Below are 26936 nucleotides of genomic sequence, written 5' to 3'. Positions count from 1 at the left end.
GAGTGTCAATTCAGACAATCACAGCAGATAGTCATCATTAATGACTCACTTGTTTTAATTTAATCTTAAAAAACTCATCCTCCCGTGCACACAAACGGAGGCTGGATGTACTGAAAGGACTCCTCCACAGATTGCTCATTGTTCCTCCACCAAAACCATTTCTCTGCATGACGAAGACACATCCTGCTCCCTCCTCCCCTCCTTTCTGTTCGCTCTGCTCCGTCCCCTCGCTCGGAGTTTGGACAGTGTTTCCTCGGCTCCTATTGTTGTCTAATTAGGCGTACAGTGTGCAGATAATGGTGGGGGAGACATACCTTGGACAGGCCTGAGTGGGCTGCCAGGCTGCCCACAATACTCGCGGCTGTTGCCCAAAGCTTCGCCTGGTTACTGCCAGGGAGGAGACTGGCATGGGAACCAGAGGGAGACTGGCACAGGTATACAGACAGTGACACACACTTTAAAGACGTGCCAGCATACACAACATGCCAGAGCTTCTCCTGTCAAATGATCTGTGCGTGTGTGTGTGTGTGTGTGTGTGTGTGTGTGTGTGTGTGTGTGTGTGTGTGTGTGTGTGTGTGTGTGTGTTTGATGCTGTGAAGCCTGTGGTTCTGTTTGCAGAACGAACACGTGTGTCAGTGCAGATAACAAAGCATCTCTGCAGCAGGGTGAAGACCAGGATGTAGTTTTTCATCCCATCAAACACATCAACACTGTTAACATGAACCCCAAACATTCCCATCATGCATTGCTTTTTTTTTTGTTGCTTTTTTCTTTTCCTTTGAACGCTCATAATCTTCTCTTCAAAGGAAATGATTGTATTCCGGTGGGATTCAAACACACACACACACACACACCTGATGAGTTTTGTGTGCACAGTGTTGAAACAGCAGAGTAGATTCTCATTTTTTAATCTATATTTTTACGCTCTCAGACGTATCGCAATAAAACACAGTTAATAAATCTCCTTCAGCTGCGTTTTTCCCCCCATCAGATACAACCGTGTCCTACATAAATGTAAATGCAGCCGCATTGCTTGAGGGGATTTTCCCATTTTGTAGCTGATAGCATCGACAGCAGACCGCCTTATTTCACAGCCCCTCTGATAAGGCTGTAATAATTCAGAATGTAATCCGTCACAGATTAGCCACTACCTGCTTTTTAACTGTAACTGATAAACATAATCCATCAGATTACAAAAGCTCTGCATGCCAATGTGATCGCCTCATGTTATTTTTAAGTCATGTTACCCCTGGAGCTGAGGGGGGAAATCATGTCTTTTTTTTTTTTCTTGACATGCATGACTTCACTGTGGGACTGCATGTTCCCTCGGTGAGTCCTGCTGATACAGTATCGCTCAGGAACAGGAGGCAGCGCAGGCCTGGCATTGTTTCTCTCCGATAGGAACAGGATGAAATGGGCAGCAAGCTGTGGGCAGGCAGAGACGTCAGCAACACGAGACAGTGTGTGTCATCTGTGTGCTGCATGTAGGAAAAATCATGTTGTAACAGCGGATGTTTAAACTACTTCATGCCTCTAATGTGACAGCACATCGGAGCGTGCAGGATCTCTTTATTCACGTCAGTCATCCAGCATGGCGGTCCATCTCACCGTAGTGTTGTTCACCTCATCAAAATCAACAAATTGACGCTCGAGGAGTTTATTGAGTATAATTGTAACACATTATTTCTATGCGATAAGTAGCATCAGTCAATGGAAGCAAGCTGCCTTCAAACAAACAAACAAACATTCACATATAAAAGAGAAAAAGTTATAGGGAATATTACTTTTGGTTTAAATTTATTCAAAAGAATTATTGTTTTTCCTAAAGTAGCAGCCACTCTATGAAGAATATTTCTCTAAAGTATTAAGAAACGGAAACTTCAGAGGTTTCCTTGTTTGTTTCTCCCGATGGGCAGAACAATGATCATCGTTGCCGTGGTAACACCGGATGTAACGACAAAGAACGGCTACGTAAAGGGTTGCTGTGTGCGCTTGCTGTGATTAAAAAAAACGTGAAGTAACTTGGATAAATCATCGGTTAGCATATCCTCTTCCTCAGGATTGTTTCGCCCGTTAGTCTTGACCAAGCTCAACTCTGAGTTCATTTTCATCGAGGGGGGGTGAGGGCAGAGTAGCAGAGAGAATCACTCCCATGATTCCTCACCAGCCTCGTCTTTTGTTCTTGTTTTGATTGAGCGCCCCCTGGTGGTGGAGTTTGCATAATGAGAGTCTGAAAGGAGGACACGACATCAAGTTCTTAACACTCTTAACTGAAGCCGATCCACTTTGCTGTGTCTGACGTGACTTTAAATAGGCAGCGTATAAATAATGTTTCTCACAATGTGTTTTGAAAATGAGTGTTTTTGCAACCTGCAGTCTCACCTTTATTCCCGTCTAAAAGGTGTCACATCAATCATAGGAAGTGAGAGATTTGTGCTGACAGGGGACTGTCACCTCTCTGTGCTAGTCTGAAAAAAAAAAAAAAAAACTCTGAACACAACAGGTTAAAAATAAAGCTGTGAGTTTTTGGGTTGCTTTTAACCTAAATATGACGTGTTTGAACAGGAGTTCTGAGCAGAAAAACAAAGCCTTTCGTCTTTGAGGTTTTTTTTTTTGCACTTAAAGTCACGAAACATTTCCCAGGGCGAGGAGGGCAGAGAAGGACAAAGTGAATAATAAAAAGCATTCTGCCGGTGATGAGTGATGAAGCTGACGTTTTCTTTTTTTCTTCACCTCCCCTTCTCCATCTCTCACTCCCTTTTGTGTCTTCACCACTTTTCTGTGCTTCAATTTTCCTCCTCCTTTCTCTCTTATGTCTGACCTCCTTTCCACCTCTCCTCCCATTTCCCTCCACCCCTCCTCCTCTTTTTCTCTCAGTGGGTCCCCACATTGGCCGGTACTGTGGCCAGACGTCCCCGGGCCGTGTGATCTCCTACACCGGCATCCTGTCCATGACCATCACCACAGATAACGCCATCGCCAGGGAGGGCTTCTCCGCCAACTACACCATCCGAGAGAGGAGCCTCCCCCCGGGACACGAAGACGAGGGTGAGCAGCTGGATAAGTGATAAGGGGAGAGGGAGAGGGAGAGGGAGGGGAGACATGTCATCTGGCTGCAGAAAGGAGCAAGGTTCATTTCCTGGATGTTTTTTTTTTTTTTTTGTCACGTATTTTAAAATAACACAATTAAAAACTGTCACCTCCGCTGTTAACGACCTCAAAATATGGAGGCAAACTCCCACACTCGGCTTCCAGAAATACTTCAGCACTGGACCCACATCAGGCAACTCATTCCTCTCAGAGTCACCTGTCTGGTGAAATATATGTTGCGAGGTATTTTCCCACTTTGCACCCTTTAAAAGAACCATGTGTTGAAGACTTTTTCCATCAACACGAGGCAAGCAGACATGCAGGACAAAAAAAATGTAGTTAGACGATGGAGAAATGAGTTTATCACTCGCACTGCCTCCTATTATTATTATTATTATTATCTTTTGTAGTTCGGTTGTTCCTGTCTGAACATGTTCAGATATCAGCATCAGCATTTCCCAGAGCCAAAGCAACACCTGCAAATGTGTAATTTTTTATATAGATAGATAGATAGATAGATAGATAGATAGATAGATAGATAGATAGATAGATAGATAGATAGATAGATAGATAGATAGATAGATAGATAGATAGATAGATAGATAAATGCATAAATGCATAAATGCATATCCTAATCAGATTCCATCACTGCTCATAGTCACAGCTAGTTTAATATCATTTAAAAGTCCTGAGGATATAAAACAGTATCAGCACTTGACAAGGTCGAATAATTTAAAGACGACTTGTTTTTCTTCTTCTTCTTCTCTTTTAAACGTCATCTGAAGAACACTCGGGCATATCCGTTTCAGACAACTTTATTAATCTCAGACGGGCGATTCAGGTAATGACGGATTGAGAAAACACTCATAACTACATTCATCTCTACAGATTGAAGAGAGATCTAACAGAGATAGCGGCCAACACACTGGTTTCAGAATTTTCCTCTCGCTTATATTTATATCATATCGGCCATAAAATGCCCTTTTCAACCGAGCCCTAATAGAAATACATTTCCTAATCCATAAATTACTCAATCTTTAAATCTACGTCATTGGTGCTGTGATGTTCTCCTGCAGGAAGAATTCAATCTGATTTATTCCTGCCTTGAGTTTGATTCAGGCCGGCTTCAATTTCAACGATCAGAATCAAGATCTGAATCCGTCTTTAAAACGTTTATATGCTGCTTATCTCATGACTGTAACTTTAAATTAAAAACGAGATCTGGTTCTGATTAAAAAGTGGTTTATATTGTCGTCTGTTTGGCCCACTTTTTAAGTCTTTATCTCCTCCTTTTGAACGATACACTCGGGTGATTTCACGGATCAGGATTTTACCACAAGAGTTTTCTCATGCAGTCCTCGTGTTATTCTAAAAAAAGGAAGCCGAGGGACCTCGTTTGAATGCCTGTAGAGATTTAAGTTATGTTGGCCTGTAGGGTTTTTGCACTCTCGTAACCTCAACCCTGCTGACCTCTGTATAGGAATGTGAGTGCTGAGTTTACATAAGGTCCCACAGTAGTTCACATGGACACTTTAAGGGAGAAATAACATGAAATTCACTTTAAAATTCACTAAATTGATATATAGAGACATTCAATCAGTTGAGTGTGCAGTTTTAGTCGTCCCAAGTGCACGCGGTGGTTTGGGAAAGTGTTGAAATCTTAATTTTCCTCATTAAAAGGAAACATATGATTGATTTATGACAACAGCTCGGACTATATGTTCAACTTTATCTATCAACAATGACCTGTTATTCACAGTTTTTCCAATGTTGTCTCAGAGGCCACGCTTTAATATTCTGGATTATTTTAACATAGTCTGAAAAAAAATCAGCATGTGGATTTTCTATTTGTCTGAGGTATAAAACAGGGGTTCTTATCAGGTGGGTCAGAAGCCAAAAGTGGGTTGTGGAGAAGTTGTTAGTGGGTCTCTGTTGTTCTGTTGATGTTCCGTTATATGTCTTGCATTTTATGACATTTTGGGTCTCGATTTCTCATGGAGGAGTTGGTGGTGGGCAGAGGCGCTGTATGGGGCCCCAGACGAGCCCCTGATGGCTCACAAACATAAACCAAAGCAGTGGTCCAAAGTTCATTTTTTTTTAGCACTTTTAAGACTTTTCCATCCATGTTGGCCGACAAAATGATGGATCTTTCATCCATCCATTATCTTTTACTGTTCAGGGTCACAATGGGGGGGGGCGGGAGCCGATCACAGCTGTCATCGGGTTTGAAGCGGGGTTAGACCGTGGACTGTTCGGCAGTCAATCACAGAGCCAGTAAAGATCTTGATTTGAGAAAAAAAATCAATTCAGTTAAAAAAAGAAGTATCACCAGAGATAGTTGTTTTTCATTCAGCACATTTTTCCACTTTTTTTTTTACCCTTTCATTTGACAAATAAGCCGCCGGCTAATTTGCATAGTATATTTGATGCCACATCTAAGAATGCATTGAACTGAAAAATGTACCTGACTAACACATTTATGTGGACATTTCTCCTAGACGGGTCAAAGCAATTATCTTCTGTTTTTCTATTGTTTGCATATTGCCGCTGGCACAAGATGTAGGTGTTATATGGATGCATAAGCATGTGTGTGTGTGTGTGTGTGTGTGTGTGTGTGTGTGCCCTTTGTTGTCGATGGTTAGTGCATATGACAAGGTGATAAAACATGAATGTTGTCTGCATGTATCAAATGTGTCTGTACTGTACATGTGTGTGTGTGAGCGCGAGATAAATCGGTCCCTCTAGTCTTGACTGGAATGGCTGGGAGCAGCACTGGTGTTAGACAAAGCTCTAATTATGTTAGCTTTAGTAGCACACACACACACACACACACACACACACACACAGTACACAGTCACAATTGCTTTGCCTTCAGACCCTGTCTAAGCTCAGCAGATTGAATTAAAGCCTCTCACCAAACCAAATCTCATTATCTTTTCTCCAAATTTTACAACCACTCTGATGGCTATAAGCCAGTAATTCACAGCCAAGGGTACGTGTAGGCTACATTAGCAGCATCCAGAGGGTATATGGAAAGATTTGAACTGCAGATATGAGATAAAAATAGGATAACGCTCTCGTTAGGAAACATCAACAATTGGAGTCTGCTGTAACATCTGAACACGACTTTCTTTTTTTGTCACATAAGGTTGGAAAAAGTCTATAAGCATGGCTTTAAAGATAGCGTAAAGTGTGTTTAAATAGGCCAGTTAAACTAATTTAAGAAAATAATAAGATATCTCAAATGCAACTTGAAATAGTCTGCCAAAACAAGTTGATGGATGGATGTAAAACCATTGATTCGTTTTAAATTAAATCAATGGATAGCTACTGGAGAAAAGGGCAGCTAAGAGTGATGCTAATAGTTAAACAGCTAAGATAATTAGCCGGTTTACATTGCTAGCCAAGAAACCGCTGAACAGTTTGAATATTTATCTGTAAGCGAAATAAAAGTCTGAGGTTGTTGACAAATAGTTGAAGTAATTAGTGTAAATAGGGAGCGAATGGTTGGAATATAGTTCTCGTTAAATAAATGTGAAACAGTTGAAATAGCTAGCAATGCATTGTTGAGATAATTAGCTAACTTGCTCGAGTCACGTCAAGTTAAAGTTTATTTGTGCTTTACAGGCAGTGACATAAAAACAGAATCAGTGTATCTAATACAAATACACACACTCATATATACATTTACAAGCATACAAACGAATGCTAACAGCAATAGCTTATAAAAGTAATGGATGAATGACTTGCAAAGTTAGCTAAAACTTCATTTCAGACATTTTAAATCCTTTCAGAGTTTGGGCCTCGTGGGTGTAGCTCATAAAGGGGCTCATGAGTTTTTATTCGACATGTCTCTTCTGCAAACAGCCTTCAAGCAATCTTCCTGCAGCATCTTTACAGCCTCGGAGGATTCAACCGTTCTCTTCCTGCAGCTAATTTACAGTTTTTCTCTCTTTGTCCCAGTCATCCCCACTAGAAATGGCCTCCAGCTGAGCCTTTGATCATCTGATGGTGATCGGTGGGGGCGGCAATTTACATCCTTTTCTTTTAGTTTTGTGAGAGGAGAGGTACAGTGGCGGGGTTGAAGTTTGTCCTTCATGCCCGCTGTGAGGGAGACCCGTAGGTTGTCTCATGAATAAAAATGAGAATTTTAGCTTTTCCTCTGCGGGCGTAGGGAACAGAAATACAAGAGAATATGTCAGTGTATCAACAGGCTGGTGTTTAATGTTTATCTTGCTGGAAAATTTAAATTTAAAAAAATCTCCGGATCCAGATAATCCTGATATCGTCAAGGAAACAACATCGATGGAGAGTGCCATAAAACGAATCGCTGCCGTCATTCGGAGATGTTGCAAGCAAACTTTCTCCCACTAATTTATTTGTGGAACTCTGAATGATGTAAGTGTGTTTGTGTCAGTCTGGCAGACCTTGTGTCTCCAGACAGCCCTCCCACACGCACACAAACACTCAAGTTTCCTTTCGTCCCCCACTCCCTCTTCCTTCCCCTGTGCTCCCCTGCTGTTACAGAATGGACACTGCTGCCTCAGAGATACAGACGGCTATTTAGAATTTGCTCAAAAGCTGTTTTGATACGGGTTTGCTAAAGCCCAGCAGAGTGTATAAAGTCTTTCCTCAGAGGAGAGCCTTATTTATCAGTTAGAGTAAAAAAATATACGGTTCAAGCAGGGTTAATGCTACACGATGATTCGGCTAATTTTGAGCCTGATTCCTTCCTTCAAAACAAAACAAAAAGAAATGTGTGATTTTTTTTTGTTATCGGTTTAAAAATGATCAGTCTAGATTTTCCTGTGGTGTGATCAGCTCAGAAGAACATGATTATCGTAAATAACAAATAACGCCTCTGTTACTACCTCCAAAGACAGTACAGAGGGGGGACCACTTCGTGCTCTCATTGCGCCTCTGCAACATTGAGAGTGTCGGCGAAATGTCGAGGGGCAGCTTGAAACGGCAGTCTGACATAAGACTCAGGCCATCACTGAAACAGAAATGCTTGATGTTTTTGAAATTGAAATGAGATCCAGTCATAAATTCAGCGCTCTTCAGCCGTAAATGTCTTCACGCAGATTCAGTGTGTGAATGTATGAATACTGTACAAAGGCCAGTGTCACCAAACAGCCTCTGAAGTGTCGCCACAGGAGCTGTTTGGAACGACTCCTGCACTCCTGTGACTGAGAACCCAGCAGGGAGCAGGGACAGACACTTTACAACGTCTGAGTGATACTTTACCCACAATGCTCACTTGTTTCTCTGCATGACTCACAGAGCCAAAATGAGATTTTCTCCTCCAACACAGACTTGTGACTTTAACTCGGAGTCCCCTTCAGAACACAAAGCGTGCAGGTCGATGATGAATTTAGCCATTAGCAGCGACAACACAATGAGAAAAACACCAAAATCGAGTTCATTCAGCTAATGATGTGTGTAATAAACCTGTCGAGTTTATAATAAAGGAACATTTACAATCATTTTGGACACAAACATTTCTCTTTTGAATGTGCATAGGAAAAATGCTGCTTTGGATTTAATACCTATAAATCACCAATTACCTTTTTTGTTTGAGTCTAAAACTTTATTGCCATCCTTTTAAGGAACAAAACTGGAACTTTAAGTTGAAGAACTCGAGTTCTTACTAGTATTTGCTGTGTAGAATTAAGATCCCATCTGCACTGATATTCACTATAACATCGCTGCCTCTCCTGTGATATTGCTTAATTTAATGAATCCTCACTGTAACACTGTTTAAATCCACATCCTTGACCAAAGCACTGCTGTCTTATTGCCCATGCTGCATCTGCAACTTCTACTAATGGAGTTTTTCTGTCTTTTGCAGAATTCGCTTGTCTGGAGCCGCTGGGAATGGAGTCAGGAGAAATTTCCTCTGAGCGCATCACAGCCTCCTCCCAGTATAACTCCAACTGGTCCCCCGAACGATCACGCCTCAACTACCAGGAGAACGGCTGGACGCCCTCCGACGACACTGTCAGGGAGTGGATACAGGTCAGAAATGTTCACGTTAAAAAAAAAAATCCATTGTTTTTATCCTTTCGTGAATCGTTGAGGTCAAATTCGATGAGAAAAACTAAAATTATGTCTGAAGCTCCTCATTCCAGAGTCTGAGCTCATAACGCATGTATGCTTGCGTTGTTCCTCTTGTTGAACCTGACTGTACCGCTGAGATCTCACTCACATCTGGTCTGAATATTGTTCACTCATTTGTACCACTTCTCTGCACGTAAAAGGGACCCAAAAAGCAAGAAAAAAAAAATGCAAACATGCATTATTTATTGAAATCTGCCTCTCAAGCTCAGTTGACATTTCCTTTATTCACTGTGAAATCTAACGTAGCAGCCTGCAATCACTGAATGTGGAAATAAAACAGCCCTGTGGTGGATTTCTTTAAACATATTCAACATTTTGATTTGATTTAAGAAGCAAATGAAAATGTTGATTCAGTTTGTCAGACTCACGGCTGTTCAGGTTTAAGATGTCATAAATGTTTGCTAAGGCTTCTTAAAGATACAAGGACACAAAAACTGATTCTGTTTATCCAATCATGTTATATTCAGTGTATTTGCACTCTTCTGATGTTATGTGATTATTCAGGCAGTAATACAATGCAGTTTGGAATTCTTAGTGCAGATAGAAATGTGTCTTTCAGCATCACATGGTTCAATAACCTACAATGTAGAATACACTTCTAGACCTACAACACTTAGACTTCATTCAGTATGCATGCATGAACGCATCCGTGTTTGTGCATTTTGGCTTTTCTTCTCTCAGTATAACGTTTGCAGATCAGTGGCCTTTATTTCTGGAAAATTAAGCAAGACATTGTTTTGTAAAAAGCGTAAAAATAGCACGAAAGTCGCCTTTAAAGGAGCAGTATGTAACTCGGACTCCTAGTGTTTAAAGTTGGTACTGCAGTCCAAAATTCAAAACACTGGAGAGAGCTGTATCCCCTCCTCCCTGGAGTCGTTGTGCACTAAAGCTTCACTGAAGCCAGCACTTCCACATAGCATGTTTTTTTAATGTCTGAGCTAGTAAGGTCATTTTATGAGTCTGAGACGACAGCTAGCTACTGCGTCTCTGTCAAGCTAGGCTAACTTTAAAATGTAAAAGGATAGTTAAATGACATATGATAGCCAGGGAGTTTTCAAACCAATTCAACTTGCACTATAGCTAGCTTGTAGCTTTCCAAAAGCTAGTCTCAGGCTTCGTAGCGGCTAGCTGACTTTTTTTAGAAGTCCAATTCACTGGGACAAGAGAAATGTTTGGTTCCTCCTAACACCAAATTATACAAGATAACAGAATAGCAATGTGACTTCAGATCCTTTTAAATCCTTGTTCACTTATTGTCAGACTTTGTAGACTACAGTACAAGCACATTGCCTCTCGCAGTACTGTTTGGATCAGAGAAAACTAGGCTAACCTGTAGTTGAGCTCGCTCTCAGATAGACCTGTAAGGTGCGACTTGACTGTCCCATTGTCCAGGACAGGAACTCATAGCAGAAAAACTCACAATGTCCCCCGCACTAAGAACAAACCCCTACTTCCTTCCTGTAGGGGTTACAACAGGAAGTACACAGGAAGACGACCCCTGTGCCAAATTAGTAGCAGCGGCTCTCTATTGTCTGTCTGGGGACTTGTTTTAGCTACTGGACCACAGCTGAGCTCACTGGGAAGAAGTAATAAGAAAAAACTGTTTTCAATAGAGTTCAACGGGTTGATAAAGGATTTGCTATCCTGGTTTTGATTTGCAAAATGTCCTAACCAACCAGGGAAGGCTTATCATGAACTACCCGAGTGTTAAATGACGCCATAAAGACAGTTTGAGATCAACCTCGTCTTAAGAGTCATGAGATCTGCAGCAGTAGATCCTCAAACCACCGTCGGCTTGAAAGTACAGTAGTAAGCGGGTTCGTTTTGTGAGGACGGATTTCTATTTGTGTGTTCAAGTGAAGCTTTGTTGTCCGTCCCTACTGAAGGCACATCGGGCTGGTGATTTATATCATCAGAACCAGAAGCTCAGACTCTGAGTTATGACTGCTTGTTTTCTGTGAACAGATTTTTCCATTTTATTTGATTAAATATGGTGCACGTGCGCTTTGCAACGCCTGGGTTGCCTTACGGCCTTCCATTCATCTTACTTGAGAAGACAATTATGACTTAGTTAATTCTTGCACGCCTGCCCTCTCCATTGTAAACCCCTCTATAATTCATTTAAAGGCATTCATATTAATACCATATGCTATATTAACACTGTTGCCAGGTTACTATTTATGATGTTGTCAGGAAGATGGTACCCCGATGGTGATTTACACTGCGGCACTGTGAGTTCATTATCTCTCTTTATGATAAATCTGGTCTCTTTTTTTTTTTTTGCACTGTAGTGACTCACTTCATCAAAAGGATTTTTGCAACTAAATGGAAAATCTCCACATCTGTAATATTTTTTTTTTATCAGATGAAAGCAAGAGAGAGTAATTATCTGATCTTAATATCGTGAAATAGACACAGTACATTTCTGAGCAGAAGCTGGTGTGTTTCATCCAGCCAATGACAGCTCGCATGTGGGTTTAGGAGTGGCGAGCAGCCAGCCATTGGACACGATTAAAACAGCAACTATGACAGACGTAGACGTAGAAGAGAAAATATGACCATCCTGGGGAAAAATGCTGAGCAGAGTGTCTTTCAAAAACGAGGTTGGACTTTTTGTGTGCTTCCACTCGAGGACCCAGAGTTGAACCTGGTTTGTAAATTTAAATACACTTTAATTAAACTTTCAATGGAATAATTATAGATCAATCCATACTTTGGAAAAGGGGAGAAAAGAAGTCGAAGTACCTCTCAACTTGAGCATCTCGAATAAAAGTATGTATAGATCAAAGTTTAAAGCAACTTGACTCCATCTTAAATGAACACAGGGAAAAATGCTGACTCTGAAACTGGTGAAAATCTGATCATATACAAAAAGCATTATTTCTTGAGGCTTGAAAAATCCCAAACTAGTTGAGTTTAGAAGTAGAAACATAAGCTTTTATGAAAGTCAAAGGAAAGATTGAGAAACTTCTGATCAGAGACAACAATAAATATTTGTCTTTGTGGCTGAACGAGGCCCGGTTGGTGCATCCTTACAGGTTGTAGTAAATTGTCTTGTTTTTGAATCCCATGATGTAAGCCCAGGAAAGGCTTCCTTCCCCTCCCGACTTAAGGTATTTATAAACCACAGCGCCGTTTGTCTTGAGGATCTGTTTGACGCCACCAGGAAGAGCTCAGCGACGAGCATCTGGAGAACACATTCAGGGGCCTTGTGTTGTTGAAGCTGCAGATCGGGGAGATAAAAGATCCTCCAGAGAGCGTTTAACGGTCTGATTATTCAGAGCAGACCTCTCTGGGGGAATCAATCAGTTGACTCCAAAACTTCCGGAAATGTCAATAACCCAGAGAAACCCCAACAAGAATCAGACCTTTATTGTTGAGCTTTTTTTTTTTTATCAAAGTTGCCCGTTTTAATAAAAGAAGTCCAGTGTTTTTGTCTTGTTCTAATCGTAATTTCTCATGCAATGACAGGAGAGACAAAAAGTGATTAAATCAGAGTTATGTCATTCATGAAAGATAAAAAGCCCCGAACAAAGTAGATCTAATTAGTCTGATGTTTAAAAGAAACCTTGAGGCTGTACTAAAAGAAAGAACGAGGACTAAAGCCCTTCTTTTTTTCATTAATACCAATGAGTCATTTCACACTAATGAGGTTTTGTCTTCTGTTATTTCAGTCACAAAGCTGATACACAATCACGCAATAAGTCCAAATGAAAACATTTAATTATCCAGGAAGAATTTTAGAGGCTTTACCCGAGATTTTTTTGCAAGGTTTAGATGTTTCATTAGCTTATGTAATTTGTCTGGGATGAAAAAAAAACCCTCAAGGCTGCCTAGAGAAAGTTCAACCAAGAGAAGTTAAACTTTGGATTCAAACAATGAGCTCAAGCAGTTTTCAAGGTTTAAAAGTCATGAAAAAGCGAATAGAGATGATGTAGTGCCAAATTACAAAAGTTTCCCCTGGTTCAGGAAACATGTGAAAGAATGTGGAGGGGTATAGTTGTGGAAACTAACCCTATACTAAACATTACAAACATTCGTCTCAAGCATGGCCTCTAATTGAGGCTGGTTTTGAACATAATTGTCGTTTTGTTAATTTTTTAAACGTTTGCGAAAAAGTCTGATTGATAACCTAATAAAACTGCCAATCAGTCATGTCCGTTAGGCCACTTCTTCCATAAGCATTATAGCCGATGAAAGTTATTTAAGCTGAGAAAAGATCATGTTTTCACAACCTTTTCTTCCCCATTTGAGCCTCGGCATCCCCACAGATAAGGGGGGGGGGCTTTTTTTTTTTTGAGTAAACACTAAAACCTCTGATGACAGTAAAGTAGCTGAGGTTCTTTCTTTTACTATCAGTGCTAAAGCAGTATCCTGTTTTGGCAGGAAGCTGACGTGTTTTCTGTTCAATCTCCTTCAGACACACTGGACTGAATTACGTTCCCTTCCTGCAGTTTGCTTCCTTCATTTAAAAAAAAAAAACCCTGAGTGTGACTTTTTTCTGCGGCATAAATGTAGGCGCCGCCAACTGTTGAGTAATTAGGAGATGGTAGAGCAATTAGCCTTCGCCGCGTGGTGAAGGAAGTCTGGAGAATGGAGCTTTGAACGGCCTGCTAAAAAACAAACGAAACAACTGTAACAGCTGGCCAGTGGTGGAGTGTAACAGCTGAGAGGCTTCTTATTTAAACTATTCTTGACGTCTTCAGAAGTGAAATACAGAGCTCACACGTACTCTTGTTTTGTAGATTTCGGCTTTTTATTCCCTGCTCTGAATCCTGAAGTCACTTTTTTTTTGTTGTCACACATTTTAAGTGATTTTCAGATTTATCTCTTCGATTTCTTGAGGTTTTTGTGTAGAAGCAAGGAAGGAAAAACGTCAGAGGGGCGATTATGTTGTGGCTTGAAACATGGCTTTTGCCCCAATTTTTTTTTTTTTTTTTCAACCCATCAAAATATTACTTTTGGTTGGACTACTCATGTCCAAAAATGTTGTCAAACGAGGGATAACAAAACTTTAATACATTTTTAAAACCCAGCTTAGTAATGAACAACAGACTTTATTCAGCATCTCCTTCAGGTTGTTTTCCCAGAAGAACCTAAATAAATCACTTCTGTGTCTTCGTCACATGCAGTGTGTGTGTGTGTGTGTGTGTGTGTGTGTGTGTGTGTGTGTGTGTGGGACACGTCTCGTGGGAATTTCGCGATCAGGACGCAGCTGGTAACGTCGGGGCGAGCGATCACACCAAACATGTTTTCCCAGTGGTCTTTCTGTCAGTCGCATGAGCCCGCACAGACCCACCAGAAGCTATTTTCCTCCCCTTGTCCTGAAAAAAGAAAGAGTGGGAGAAGTTAAATAATGGCCTCCAGTCCTCTTCCCATGTACAATATCACAGCAGCAGCGTCTGCATGGTAACGTAATTACACACCATACTGTATATCACAGGCAACCCACACACTGAAGGGGCCGTTTATTTTCGTAACGCAGCTGATAATTCCCAAACTCAACAAACAAGTGATTCTGTTTGGCTGAAGGGGAAGTTTGAGTCTCACTTAACATTAAGGGCCAAATGAACACAACAACGTCACCCTCCAGCAATCTGCTGCCTACCAAACCCACCGACCACAGAATCAGAGGAGGGGTGTGCAGCGGTACTGTGGGAAAAAATACTGCACCCCGTGCTGTGATGCAGTTTGAAGGAAGTCAGAGTGAATCCTTTTTTTTAAATTCGATATCACAGTATTTGTGGACAGTGAACGATTATCTGAATTTCAAAAAAGACCACTGTAAGGCTCTCTGTTATCTCTCTCTCTCTCTCTCTCTCTCTCTCTCTCTCTCTCTCTCTCTCTCTCTCTCTCTTGATGATAGCATCCTATTTCTTATCTTTTCTCTTTTTGATCCGTCTTGTTTCATGACGCGTCTTCGCTAAAGTGAGATAAAAACGCCCCGGCCGTCTGAACAACTTATGATTTTACTATCTATGAAGTAGCCCTTAGATCTTTATTTCATGAGAGAACAGGGGACAAGTAAAGCCAAGAGATGTTCTTATATCACCCAAAAATAATTTCCCTTGGGGTGACATATATTAAGAGAGGCATGATCAGACTGATTTATTCAAAATCATAAAACACTGTTTGAGGCCTCTCTGTCTGATTCTGTTTGGAGCTAAAATCTGGATTCAAACATTTCATAACTGATCTTTCTGTGAGGCTACTTTCAGTGTGTGTGGCGAGTTTGTGACTCTTTAAATGAGTTTATAAACTTGTGAATTGTAACTCAATCAGGATCAAGACAATGCATCCAGTCAGCAGAGTCATTCAATCAATGTGGGAACTTCCCCCGCAGCAAACCAGAACTGGGGATATTCAGCTGATTGAAGCTGTGGCCGTTAATTAGTCTTGTTTCTAACAGCGGCTAAAACAGACGAGCTTCATTCTGAGTGTCTTGTTGTCACTTATTTTGCACAGTCTGTCCTTTTAAGGTGAATGTCCGTTTAAATGCAAAACGTGCTAATGCACAGACATTAGGTAGTTCAGTTCACTTCGGTACAGTATTGACGTTTCCTGTGTCAAAAGTTGGGAATGGTACCAAAATAAGGAATCTGCACCATCCTGCTCCTGCCAAATGTACCGATCCAAACCCTCAAGGGTCCCTTTTATGTCCCGTTCTTCTTCTTCATTAAACTGTATTAATAGCGAGCTACACTGTGTGTTGGGATGCTATGATGTCACACTATATAGCATAAGTGACGCAGCTATCTCCGTCTGGTTTACACACTGCTTACCTAAAAAGGGCATGGTTGACTGTGGAAGGGTTTACTGAACCAAACTGTACCAAACAGTACTGAACCAAACTGGACCGCTTGGTAGAAACAGGGCTTCGTGCTGGTCATGCTGGTCTGACCATCACCAAAATATGCTAGTCTTTGCTAGTTTTTGTAGCAGTTTCTATCGTAACACCAAATGGTTTTCTCTCTCTCTTTTTGTTTTTTTTAACTGGTCACATTCAGGAAGTGAAACCTTTGAGAGAGTTGAGCTAGCTGTTTTTCCTGCTGCTTGCAATCTTTATGCTAAGCTAACTAGGCTAACTTAGCTTGGCACACTGGTTAAACCATGGAAAAGATTCACGTATGCGTTTTTAAAACTAGCAAATATCTGAAATTGAAGGCGTGACGCTTTAGAGTATAAATGAACCAGGGGGCAATATTTTCTACTCTTTTTTATTTCTGGTTGTTAAATATTTAGTCCTTATTTACTCTCAGCCTCCCTTTAAATCTGCTGCTGGCCTAACTCCACCTCTAAATCTAGAAGGTTACACACACACACACACACACACACACACACACACACACAGGTCACACAGTAGTCATTAGTGATGCGGGCAGACAAGTGTAAAATTGATCCTGAGCTGTTTCACTCTCACACACGGCCTGGTATGCTCTGAATGAGTTTGATGTCACGCACACTTCTTCGTCTATCTCTGACAAACAGACTCTAACAGACATCAGTCTCTCTAACGTCACGTGCACAGCCGGCCTAAATTAAACACATGACCTCAATCCCGCGTCACGTTCTGCCATCTTCTCCGAAATAAAGATTGTTCAGTTAAAAACAAAGGAAACACAGGATATGATTTTTTTTTTAATCCAAAGTGCTGCCCCTTCTTATGTTTCCGTAATCTCTGTGGTGATAAAAGGTTTAAACGCTGACCTAAACTTGTTCCTGTGTTTTGGAGGTTGATGGGCGCTGGGCAGACACATTATCGGGGCGTTGTTAATGGGGCTTTTAAAACGCATCCTAAAACCACAAACCCTCTGCATGTCCACCCAGCTGGCTCACTTTGGAGACCAACTGAGGAGGTTTTCTCATCAGCCAAAGACACAGTGTTGTCTCGATCAACTTAGACTATCCGCTCCGGTCAAACAGATAAGACTTTTTCAGATAGACATTTCAAGGCTTACAATGCTACTCTCTCAGAGCAGCGCTGTCTTCAGACACACCTCCTGTCCCCCTCCTGTTCCCAGCCCCGCCCATCCTGTTTTACCAGCTAGTTTCCGTGAGACGGAGAACAGCAGACAAGTGACGATAAATATCTGATCAAGCAAGATAAATTTCAAGAGACGCGACGCCTCGTTTGCAAGTTGATTTGGCTGTTATGTCTTTGCTTGTTAGAGCAAATGCAACCTTTTTTTTCTATTTCTTCTTAAGTTCTTGTGACGACGCTTTTATCACGGCGTTTATTTACATATTTGATTATTGCTGAGCATGAATGTACAAAGGTGTAATGACAGCAGGCGCTTTTGCAGAAATGCACTCTAAAAAAACGTCCCCTGTTTTTTTTTAACCTGAGGCCTGAGCAGAAGTTTTAGATACGTGGTCACATCTTGGATGGAATAAGTAAGGGAGAGAGGATTTCCCCCGGCCCGATGTTTGTCCTTTTCATTTTTCCTGAAACTTTGTTACCAGAAAAAAAAAAAAAAAGCTTCCTATCACATCCACAATCAGGAACTGAAATGATCAAGAGTATTTCCATGCCGTCAGCGCCTCATCTCACCAGGTTGAAGTGAAAGAGAGAAAATGAGTCAGGAGAATGACTCACTGACTTTCAGCGTTTCTCAGCAGTTTAGTTTGGAGTTTACTGAATAATGTTTCCTGAAAAAGTCTGAGTGATTATGAGGTGAAGAGGCAGCAGTCTTAAGAAAAAAAAATGGCTGTATAACTCTCCAGTGTCCTGCTCTGATTTTTCACTGTCTACTTATGGACCGATCACAGTATAATTAATGAGCTCTGAGTGGGTTGTTTCTCATACGCTTCAGGGGAATAATGATACAAGACAGTGGTGAATTTGCAGGATGATACTTATATGGCTCTTAATGTCAGTCAGACGCTAAGTAATGCATTTAAAGTTTTTCTTTTACTCTAAATCAATCAAGATGTTCCTTTATTCTAACACTGTTTTTTATTAATTGTGTTTCAAGGTGGATTTGGGATTTCTCCGGTTCGTCACGGCCGTCGGGACACAGGGAGCGATCTCCAAAGAGACGAAGAAGCACTACTACGTCCGCTCGTACAAAGTGGACGTGAGCTCCACCGGAGAGGACTGGGTCACTGTGAAGGAGGTCTCGAAGCAGAAGGTAATGACGAGTCTTTTTATGCCGAAACAACCCCGCACATATCTAATATTGATGAGCAGAGAACCACTCTGAATTCTAATCATTGAGAGGTGTGGGAGGCTGAATCAATGTTTGTTTTAAAGGCTGGCAGCGTTTGGCAGAATCTCTGATCCGCCCTTTTTTTACATCTGAAAACAAGTCTGAAAGTGACGCTGCTGTTGAAAGGTTCTTTTTTCTGCAGCGTGTTGGTAGATATGCAACAAGTGCAAAGGCCTGTTTACAAGTGAATCAGGATGAGAACTTTTTTAGTTTTTTTGACAAACAATAACAATACAGCCCAACCAAAACAAACAAGCAAAACCAATCTGACAGTTAGACAGAACAAACAGAGCAAACAACATAACATAAATTAAATGAATAATAATAGACATAATTTAATTTATGATGAGAAAATTACCAGGGTGCTAAATTTTGCAAACGTTGACGAAACAACTCATTGTGTTTCGATCTTAAAACGTTCGTCAGCTCTTACGATACAAGTTAAAGGACAGATTTGTTTGATTGATGAATTGATAAATCTGTTTCAGACTTCTGAAAGTAAATTTCAACAGCCACAGTCAACACAAGGCAGACAGAGCATGTTCAGTAAGGAAGTTCAATAAAGTCCCTTTTTTCTCTTTTTCAGAAACATGTATGAAATGACAGTAAAAATGTAAATGTCCTTCACTATATATTTAACATTAGCAGTTCTAGCTTTGGTTGTAAAAGCTCGGTTGTATGTTTGCACAAGTACTTTCAGGGTCAGGTTGCTTCATGTGTGTCCGCACTGCAGCCAGCGAGATAAAGTCATCCAACATGACGCACAATTACAAAAAACTGTCCAACAAGAAACCACACATTAGAGAGAACCATTTAAAACGTATTAAACGAGATTAAAGCCATGATGAAAGTTTGTAAGGGCAAACCCTTTAGACCTTGAATTGATTAATTAAAAACAGATATGAGCAAATATTGCTTCAGCTTGTTTAGTTTAGAAAATAGCAGCAGGGACAAAGCTGTTCTGCACCTTGGGATTAGAGAACCTGCACCCAGAGGGGAGAAGCTGAAAGTAGAACAAGCTTTAGTATTAGAGGCACACATTCGATGATAAATAATACAGGTTTATAGAGCAAAGCATTTGATTTGATAGCAATTATAGAAGCTGTGGTTGGAAAATAGGGTAATGGAAGTGTGTTGAAAATGATCAGGGATAGTGGCGATGTGTCCAATCTATAACAGAAGCAATGAAAGTGTTTGTGCAGATGTTAAATGCAGCAATATCAAAAGTCAGGGGCATGTCCAGAGGGGGGCCAGGGGAGGCGTGTGCCCCCCCCCCCCCCTTTGGAATCAGATCCAGGGGCCTCCACAAGCTCACAAACTATGATTGGCTATTTACCTTCACAGAGGTGGGACTTAAGATAAAATCAGTTATTTTGTCAGCTTTGTTGAGAATCATTAGACTAGTATGCACATCTGTTTCATGAGACAGGTGCTTTTTAAAAGACTCCTTAAAGATTTGCAGTCAAACTATTCCACAAACTTGCAAAACACTTACAAACAATGTTTGTTAAATTTATGTTTTGCAAAGGGTTAGCATGCTAATTTTCTACGTTTTTGAAATTGTGATTTTGTGCATCTTCTTTTTGAGTTAAGCTAAGACAATGTATATGTTGCAAAATAGTTTTACCTACAAGTACAGATCATGAATGGGTAAAGAAGGTGTAAATAGATTAAATTTGCTTCATGCCACCGCTACATAAGTCAGTGACCCAGCTGGGCCACCCAAGTTAAAAATGTCCGGACACACGCCTCACAAAAGCCATTTCAGTAGCAGCAGATGCCTGGATAGTCATGTTTATAGTGACAGAAGTCATCAAAAGTTGCAACATCAGTGATAATAGATGTTACTTTTAACCCGGTTTTTATTTCAAACAAATCTCAAAGTGCTGCAGAATAAAGACCTCCCTCTCTCTCTCCCCTCTCAACACCACTCACAGTTCGCTCAGACACCTCGTATTTTCATTGCTTGACATTTTTATCGCAGCAGCAGGACCTAGTTTGAGTTTGGCTTCCGGACTCCGACCTCGTCACTCCTCCAAGATTTCATTTAACATGCGGAAATCGAGGAGAGATGACATCATGTGTTGAACCCTGGGGTGCAGCGTGCAGGTGGACGCTGGGTTTAAGAGCAGAGGGAGAGAGCGGGATACCTTGCAGCTGAAATGGTCCGCCACGTCGGGAGCGTCGGACTGCAATGTTGGAATCTTCAGCCTTCCTGATTTTATTAGAGGATTTAAAATGTGTGTATTTTCTGTTGTTCAGATCTTCCAGGGGAATCACAACCCGACGGACGAGAGTCGCGCCTACCTCCCCAAACAGACTCTGGCTCGCTACATCCGAATCCGCCCGATGTCCTGGGAGCAAGGCATCTGCATGCGCTTTGAGATCTACGGCTGCAGAACATCAGGTAACAAAAAAGACAAACGTGGGAAAAGTACTGTAGGAGCAACTTAACAGGCTCTTTGCAATGATTGTTTGAGTCGTTTTTTTGAGTAAGCGATGGATGTTGCTGTTCAGCCTCGGTAAGAACAGGATCATCGTTTAACACGTCGTCATCTCATGTTTGGAAATTTAAAAATTCTGGTCTGGCTGCAGATCAATTCGTTGAACTACGGAGAAACACGTCAGCAGCGTCCCTCCTGGGTCGGACACTTCAGAAGACTGTTCTCCTTTAACGAGAACATGATCTGAGCTCGAACTATTCGAGCAACAATTTCTGGTTTTCTTTAATCCTGTAAATGTGAAATGTAAATGTAAAACACTCAAAATGTTTAGTTTCATTTCTGATGTTGTTCTGAGCACAACGACCACAGGAGGAAACTCAAGGTGTCACATGTTCAGTGCACTTTCACGTCATCACTTTGGTTTTGCATTTTTGAAGTTTCCGTCAAAAGAATTCTTCCTGTCCATCGTCCGCTGTTGATTAGTAAGTGAATCATATAGCCAATTGGTAGGAAGGAAAGAAGGAAAGAAGGAAAGAAGGAAGTGAGGAAGAAAGGGAGGAAGGAAGGAAGGAAAGAAGGAAAGAAGGAAGTGAGGAAGAAAGGGAGGAAGGAAGGAAGGGAGGAAGGAAGTAAGGAAGTAAGGAAGGAAGGGAGGAAGGAAAGAAGGAAGCAAGGAAGGAAGTAAGGAAGGAAGGAAGGAAGGGAGGAAGGAAGGGAGGAAGGAAGGAAAGAAGGAAGTAAGGAAGGAAAAAGAAGGAAGCACCGCAAACCCAACGTCTTCCTGTCCGTCGTCCGCCATGTTTGTTTTCTCTGAAGTTACGTTTACCTGCGAGAGATTTAGTGAGACTGAGATTTCAGAGTCAGAACTTTGGTTGTTGTTTCCTCTGTTAGCGTTTAGGTCATATTGTTTCTCTTCACACACATGGGAATTGTTACATCTACCATTATTTGTCATCATGTGTGTGTGTGTGTGTGTGGGGTCGCTCACATTCCCAGCATCTGTTAAGATTTAAAAAAAAAACATCTGTTAGTGTGGGCCAAGCTTCACTTGAAAAGATTTGAGAAGTTTTTGAAAGGGAAGTGAGCGACAGCCAGGAAAAAACTTCTTTTAAAAGTTTTACCTGCTTTTGGCCCCGTTTGACTGTTCTTCTTCACGACATCCACTCTCCCCTCTTTAACAACATTTTCTCGCTTTTTTTGCACATCATCGTGAATCAAAGTAACATCTTTTTGGCGTCGGGATGAGAACCTCCTGCTGCTCTCTGTTGATTTAAAATAATCATCGCTTCCAAGGCGAGCCCAAACTCCCACAGAAGGACACCGTTATTCATTACAGAGCAGCGCAGGAAAATCATGCCGCCTCATTACTCATCCTCTAACGTTATATAAACCCCGGTCCTTGATGTGCTACAAGCAACTCTCAGTAGGAGAGCTCCATAAAGTAGATATTAGGCTCTTACTCATAGGAGAACAGGCTGCGGAGTGCTAGACAGGTGATTCAGGTGATATAATGACACAAGCGGGAAGCCAGGAGTGTGTGTGTGTGTGTGTGTGTGTGTGTGTGTGTGTGTGTGAAACAGAACATGAAACAGGACCTTCTTCTACTTCATCATCTCGCCTGAATCTCATCCAAATTCTGTTTTCAATCCCAGACCAAACTTCTGATCAAAAACGTGCGATTAAGCTCCCTCGCATCATTTGACACCTTCTGTTTCCACGAAGTCATAAATAAAAGAAACACCGGGCAGCTTTGACTTGACTGTAAATATCTGAGTCAGACCTTTTTAAAGTGTAGCTTTGAACTTTTTTTTTTTTTTTTTTTCGCATTTTCAGTCAAATCTCAGAGAATCCCCCTTTTTAAAAACAAGTTAAAGCAGTGATCAGATGCATCACGGAGAAGATGACTTGTGCACATTTAACCCCCCGAGCACAACCAACAACCCGGATAACAAACGTGCACTTTATAGAGAGGCTGAAACTAATGAGAGATCAGCTTACGTTTTTAACCCTTCGTTTTCCATCCCGTAAGAGGTTAAAAAAAAAAACACACACCAGACGTTACTGTCAGAGTTTCCTATAAAGAGCACCCGGGTGTTTCCAGACCTTGTGACCATTTGATTAGGTTTCAGTTAAATCCTCCTAATCACATTTCCTTTTTTAACCTGACACAAACTCCTGATACAAACATGAACTTTAAAGCGATTTTTTTAATTCATTTTTTTTTATAATTTTCTTGTTCAGGTTTTTTTTTTTTTTTTTTTTAAGTGGACATGTTGTGTTCATAAGCTCAGACCTACAAGAAGACACACAGACATGTCTGCAGGGGGTTTCCATAAAGAACACTGACGGCCTGTGTGTTCACATTGTCGAGGAATTTACATCCTCTGGAGCTGCTGCTCAGTATAACATCTGTCTCAAAACTCACACTGACACCAGGACCGCGTCAGTGTGGAGATTAGACCTAATGGAGAAAACGTGAAACTTGTTGAGTTTAATTGAACTGTTCCTGTTCTGGTGACGCAGCACAGCTTATGTCTTTTTTTTTTTACGTCGGTGTATTTCCTTATTCCTGAGAATCAGAGAAAGCAGACCGGCCCGGTTGTTCAACAGATTGTCTTCTAACCTCGATGCGGCCTTGTAGCGTCCTCTTCACCATGCGAGTCTGTCGGTGTCGGGGAAAGTCAGGAGACCAGACTTTGAACATTTTCCAAACCCTCTGCTACCAGCTGCTTCGTGACTGTCGACGTGAAAGTCTCAGATGGACACGAAAATCAAATTTAATGTGGAACATTTGCCGAAGCAAAAGTAGGACAAGTAGTCGCACAAATCAGAAATCAGACACCTTGTCGTAAACGTGGAAGAACAGAGTGTGATTCAAGTGTCTCTCTGATTATCATCATAACAGTTGAGCTTCGGGTTCTCGGTTAAATTCAGCCAAAACTGAAATAAAAGAATCTTTTGTGCTCTCACTCTCATGTTTTAACCACAGCAGCAGCGCCCACAGGGCATCGACTTCAACCGCTGACGATATCAGTGACTTCAGAAGGATGCATCCCCGTACCTATCTCACTGTATGCCTTTCAAAAGTTTCCTTATCTACTCTCTCTCTCTCTCTCTCTCTCTCTCTCTCTCTCTCGTTGTGCAGACTATCCGTGTGCAGGGATGTTGGGGATGGTGTCGGGTCAGATCTCAGATGCTCAGATCAGCGCCTCGTCGTACGCAGACCGGGGCTGGGTGGCTGAAAACGCTCGCCTGCTGACGGGGAGATCGGGGTGGACCGGGCAGCAGACGAAGCAGCCCTTTAAAAACGAGTGGCTCCAGGTGAGTCTGACGACGAACGCTGAAAGTTTGAGGGGAAACGTGAACGACAATTTGAGATTGAGTGTTTTCTGCGAAAGGTGGATCTGGGGCAGGACAAGATGGTGAGCGGCGTTGTAATCCAGGGAGGCAAACACCGCGACAGAAACGTCTTCATGAAGAGGTTTAGGGTCGGCCACAGCCTGGATGGAGAGGACTGGACCATAATCAAGGAGGACAACACCACCAAGTCCAAGGTTTGTTTCCATTTCCAGACTGTTCTTTGAAATCAGCTGAATCATAATAACAGAAAATGTCGGAAAAATCTATGATTTTATCATCTGAACTCCGACTCTTGTGCACTTTGTCCATCCACTTGTTTCCTGCCCGCTCGTCTCTCTCTCTTCCTCCATCCACGGTTTCTGTCACTCAGCAGCAGCGCGGTGAAGAAAGCCGGCGCAGATTAGCAGAAAGTTGATTATACAGGAGAGCGATAAAAGGTTGTTGACGTGAAATAAACCTCCTCTGACTGTAATCTGTGATTCCTGGAAGCCGTCAGACAGACGCTCGCCCGACCGCAACGCGCGCTCGCCGAATGAAATGTTTGGCACCCAAATTATAGACTTCTGTTCGTGTGAGCTGTGACTGCTCTGTTTGTCGGACGCTTTTGTCTGACGCACAAAGCGGAGCCTTGATAGGAAGAAAGAAGGACATTGAAAAGTAAAACTGAGATGGAATTGCAAACAAAAAAAAAAGGAGAATATACAAACAGAAAGCTGAAAAATAGATTTAAGACTGAAGAGGTTTTTTTAGGGGGGAAAAATCACAGTATGAGTTTGATTTTGTTCCCACCTGACTCATGGCTGGTGATAAAGAAGGAGACCACACAGGGACAGCAGTCAAAAGGATCTTTACTCAGCTGAAATAATCAGATAATTTAAATAACTAATGTGATGTGTGAGGATGAAGAATCAGTCTGAAGCGTGCCGAGCGAAGGAAAGGCCGAGCTGAGAGAGAGAGACAGAGAAAGTCTCAATTAATAAAGCTTAAAGGTCCCGACACAGCTGACGACCCGTCCAACCCCCGGCCATGTGCCGACTTCAAAAACAGTGTCCGACCCGGCGGGCAGACGAAGAGTCCGTCGAGTACGAACACCTCCTCAAACGTTTCCAACAACTATCAAAGCAAGAGAAATCCGTGACGTTACAGAGCCGCGATGACAGACACGACATGTTTATCGTTGCCGTGGGAACACCAGTTGTTACATCACATACCGCTACATAAGGAAGTGGGAATTGCCGCTGAAACAGAGAGCGGAGAGAATCGCTCCCATGACTCATTCTCAAAGTTTATCTTGTCTTATTGTTCTGATTCGGCCTGGTGGCAATTTTTTGATTTGTGTGTAAATGAATTAAAGACGTTTCGTTATAGACGGACGATGTCCAGGTGTTCTGGGACCTTTAAGCAAATTTGGCCTCTCTAACCTGGAAAACACTTGCAGCAGTATTGACGAGCCAGCCCACCCAGGGTACAGATTATTTATCGTCCCGTCACCGGGGATGAGATATAGAGAGCCACCAACGCTGATTTAATAGACGAGGGAACGAGAGCCTTCACCTCCTTCACCTCCTGCAGCTACAGAAGACTGTAAACAACACCAAGATGGCCTCTTCATCCTTCCATTTTAACTATCTCATTTATTCTTCAATATCTTTTTTTATTATTTCCCCCGCCGTGGTTTACCTGCCTCGAGAACCTGCCGTGTTTTTAGATCGAGGAAGCTTCCTTATAACACCCATTGAGCCTCGTTCACTCACGTATGTGCAGAGTCGTCTTACTCGCTACTCTCCTAAAAGAGAGCGCTTACTCAAAGTGTCCGTCGGATCCATGACACATGTAAGTGAATCAGAATTGTTCAATCAGCGTGCGACCACGTTACATAAAGTTACAGTTTTCTGAGAAAGCTGGTCCCCCTCATTTCTGCGTACGCGTGATCTGAGGACGTTCTACCTCTTGTTCACAGAGTGAGAACAAATTGAAGTAAGAACATTTGAATTCATCTGTCAGATTTGTGAGCACGTGCAGCGTTTGTGAATTTTCTCGTCTTTCTTTGCTGAAAAAGCATCGCGGCTGTTTAAAAAGAAAAAAAGTTTCCCGACAATTTAATCATAATTGTTCCTTTCGACAAACAATTCTATTCAATTCTAAGTGCATCATTTTAATTAACTCTAGATAAATACGAGTTAAAGTTTGTGCCGCTGAACAGATGTATTAAAGTTTCTCTTTTCTGGCTGCTCAGTGGAAAGCTTTCTGATCGAGGTCTCTTCACAGCTGCTCTGGTTCGATCAGGATTAAACTCAAAGAGGAAGAGCTGTGGAGTTTAAAGGGGATACGCTCGCTCGATGAAAAAAAGTCAAACTTCTGCAGAAAAAGTAAAGAGGACTTTGCAGATCTTCTCTGTGTGATTGACGGGTGTGGTTGAGCGTGCAGCCGCACAGATAGAGACGAGATTTTAAAAAAGTAAACACGGACCAGAAGTCGGACAAACTCCCTCGAGTCTCCGTCTCGCTCTGGATCCCTTCTTAAGAGATTTTTGGTGACTTTGCATCTGATCCCCGAGAGGAAGTTCATGTCATTGCTTTAAGACTCCACTTCCTCCCCCTCGTCTCCCGGCCCCGTTTGGTGCGACATCCTCCTCTCTCTATGCGTTCCAGATGGCGTGCGCTGGAGGACGAGGTCTGGCCGTCTGTCTCCTGCTGATTTAGTGCAGACGTAG

General features: G+C 41.8%; 1 protein-coding gene across 1 annotated transcript in view; it reads left to right on the top strand.

Annotated features, from left to right (window-relative positions):
* Positions 1-26936, top strand: part of LOC306826763 (neuropilin-1a-like) — a 77832-nt gene that overhangs the window by 35626 nt on the left and 15270 nt on the right. The window contains exons 5-10 of the mRNA XM_079348279.1: positions 2878-3048; positions 8942-9108; positions 18186-18341; positions 20682-20826; positions 24009-24184; positions 24262-24417. Coding sequence (XP_079204405.1) covers positions 2878-3048; positions 8942-9108; positions 18186-18341; positions 20682-20826; positions 24009-24184; positions 24262-24417 — 971 coding nt within the window. The remainder of the gene's footprint in view (positions 1-2877; positions 3049-8941; positions 9109-18185; positions 18342-20681; positions 20827-24008; positions 24185-24261; positions 24418-26936) is intronic.

This window comes from Symphodus melops (genome assembly GCF_947650265.1).
Source record: "Symphodus melops genome assembly, chromosome: 7".
NCBI lineage: Eukaryota > Metazoa > Chordata > Actinopteri > Labriformes > Labridae > Symphodus > Symphodus melops.
This window is presented reverse-complemented; position numbering and strand designations above follow the sequence as displayed.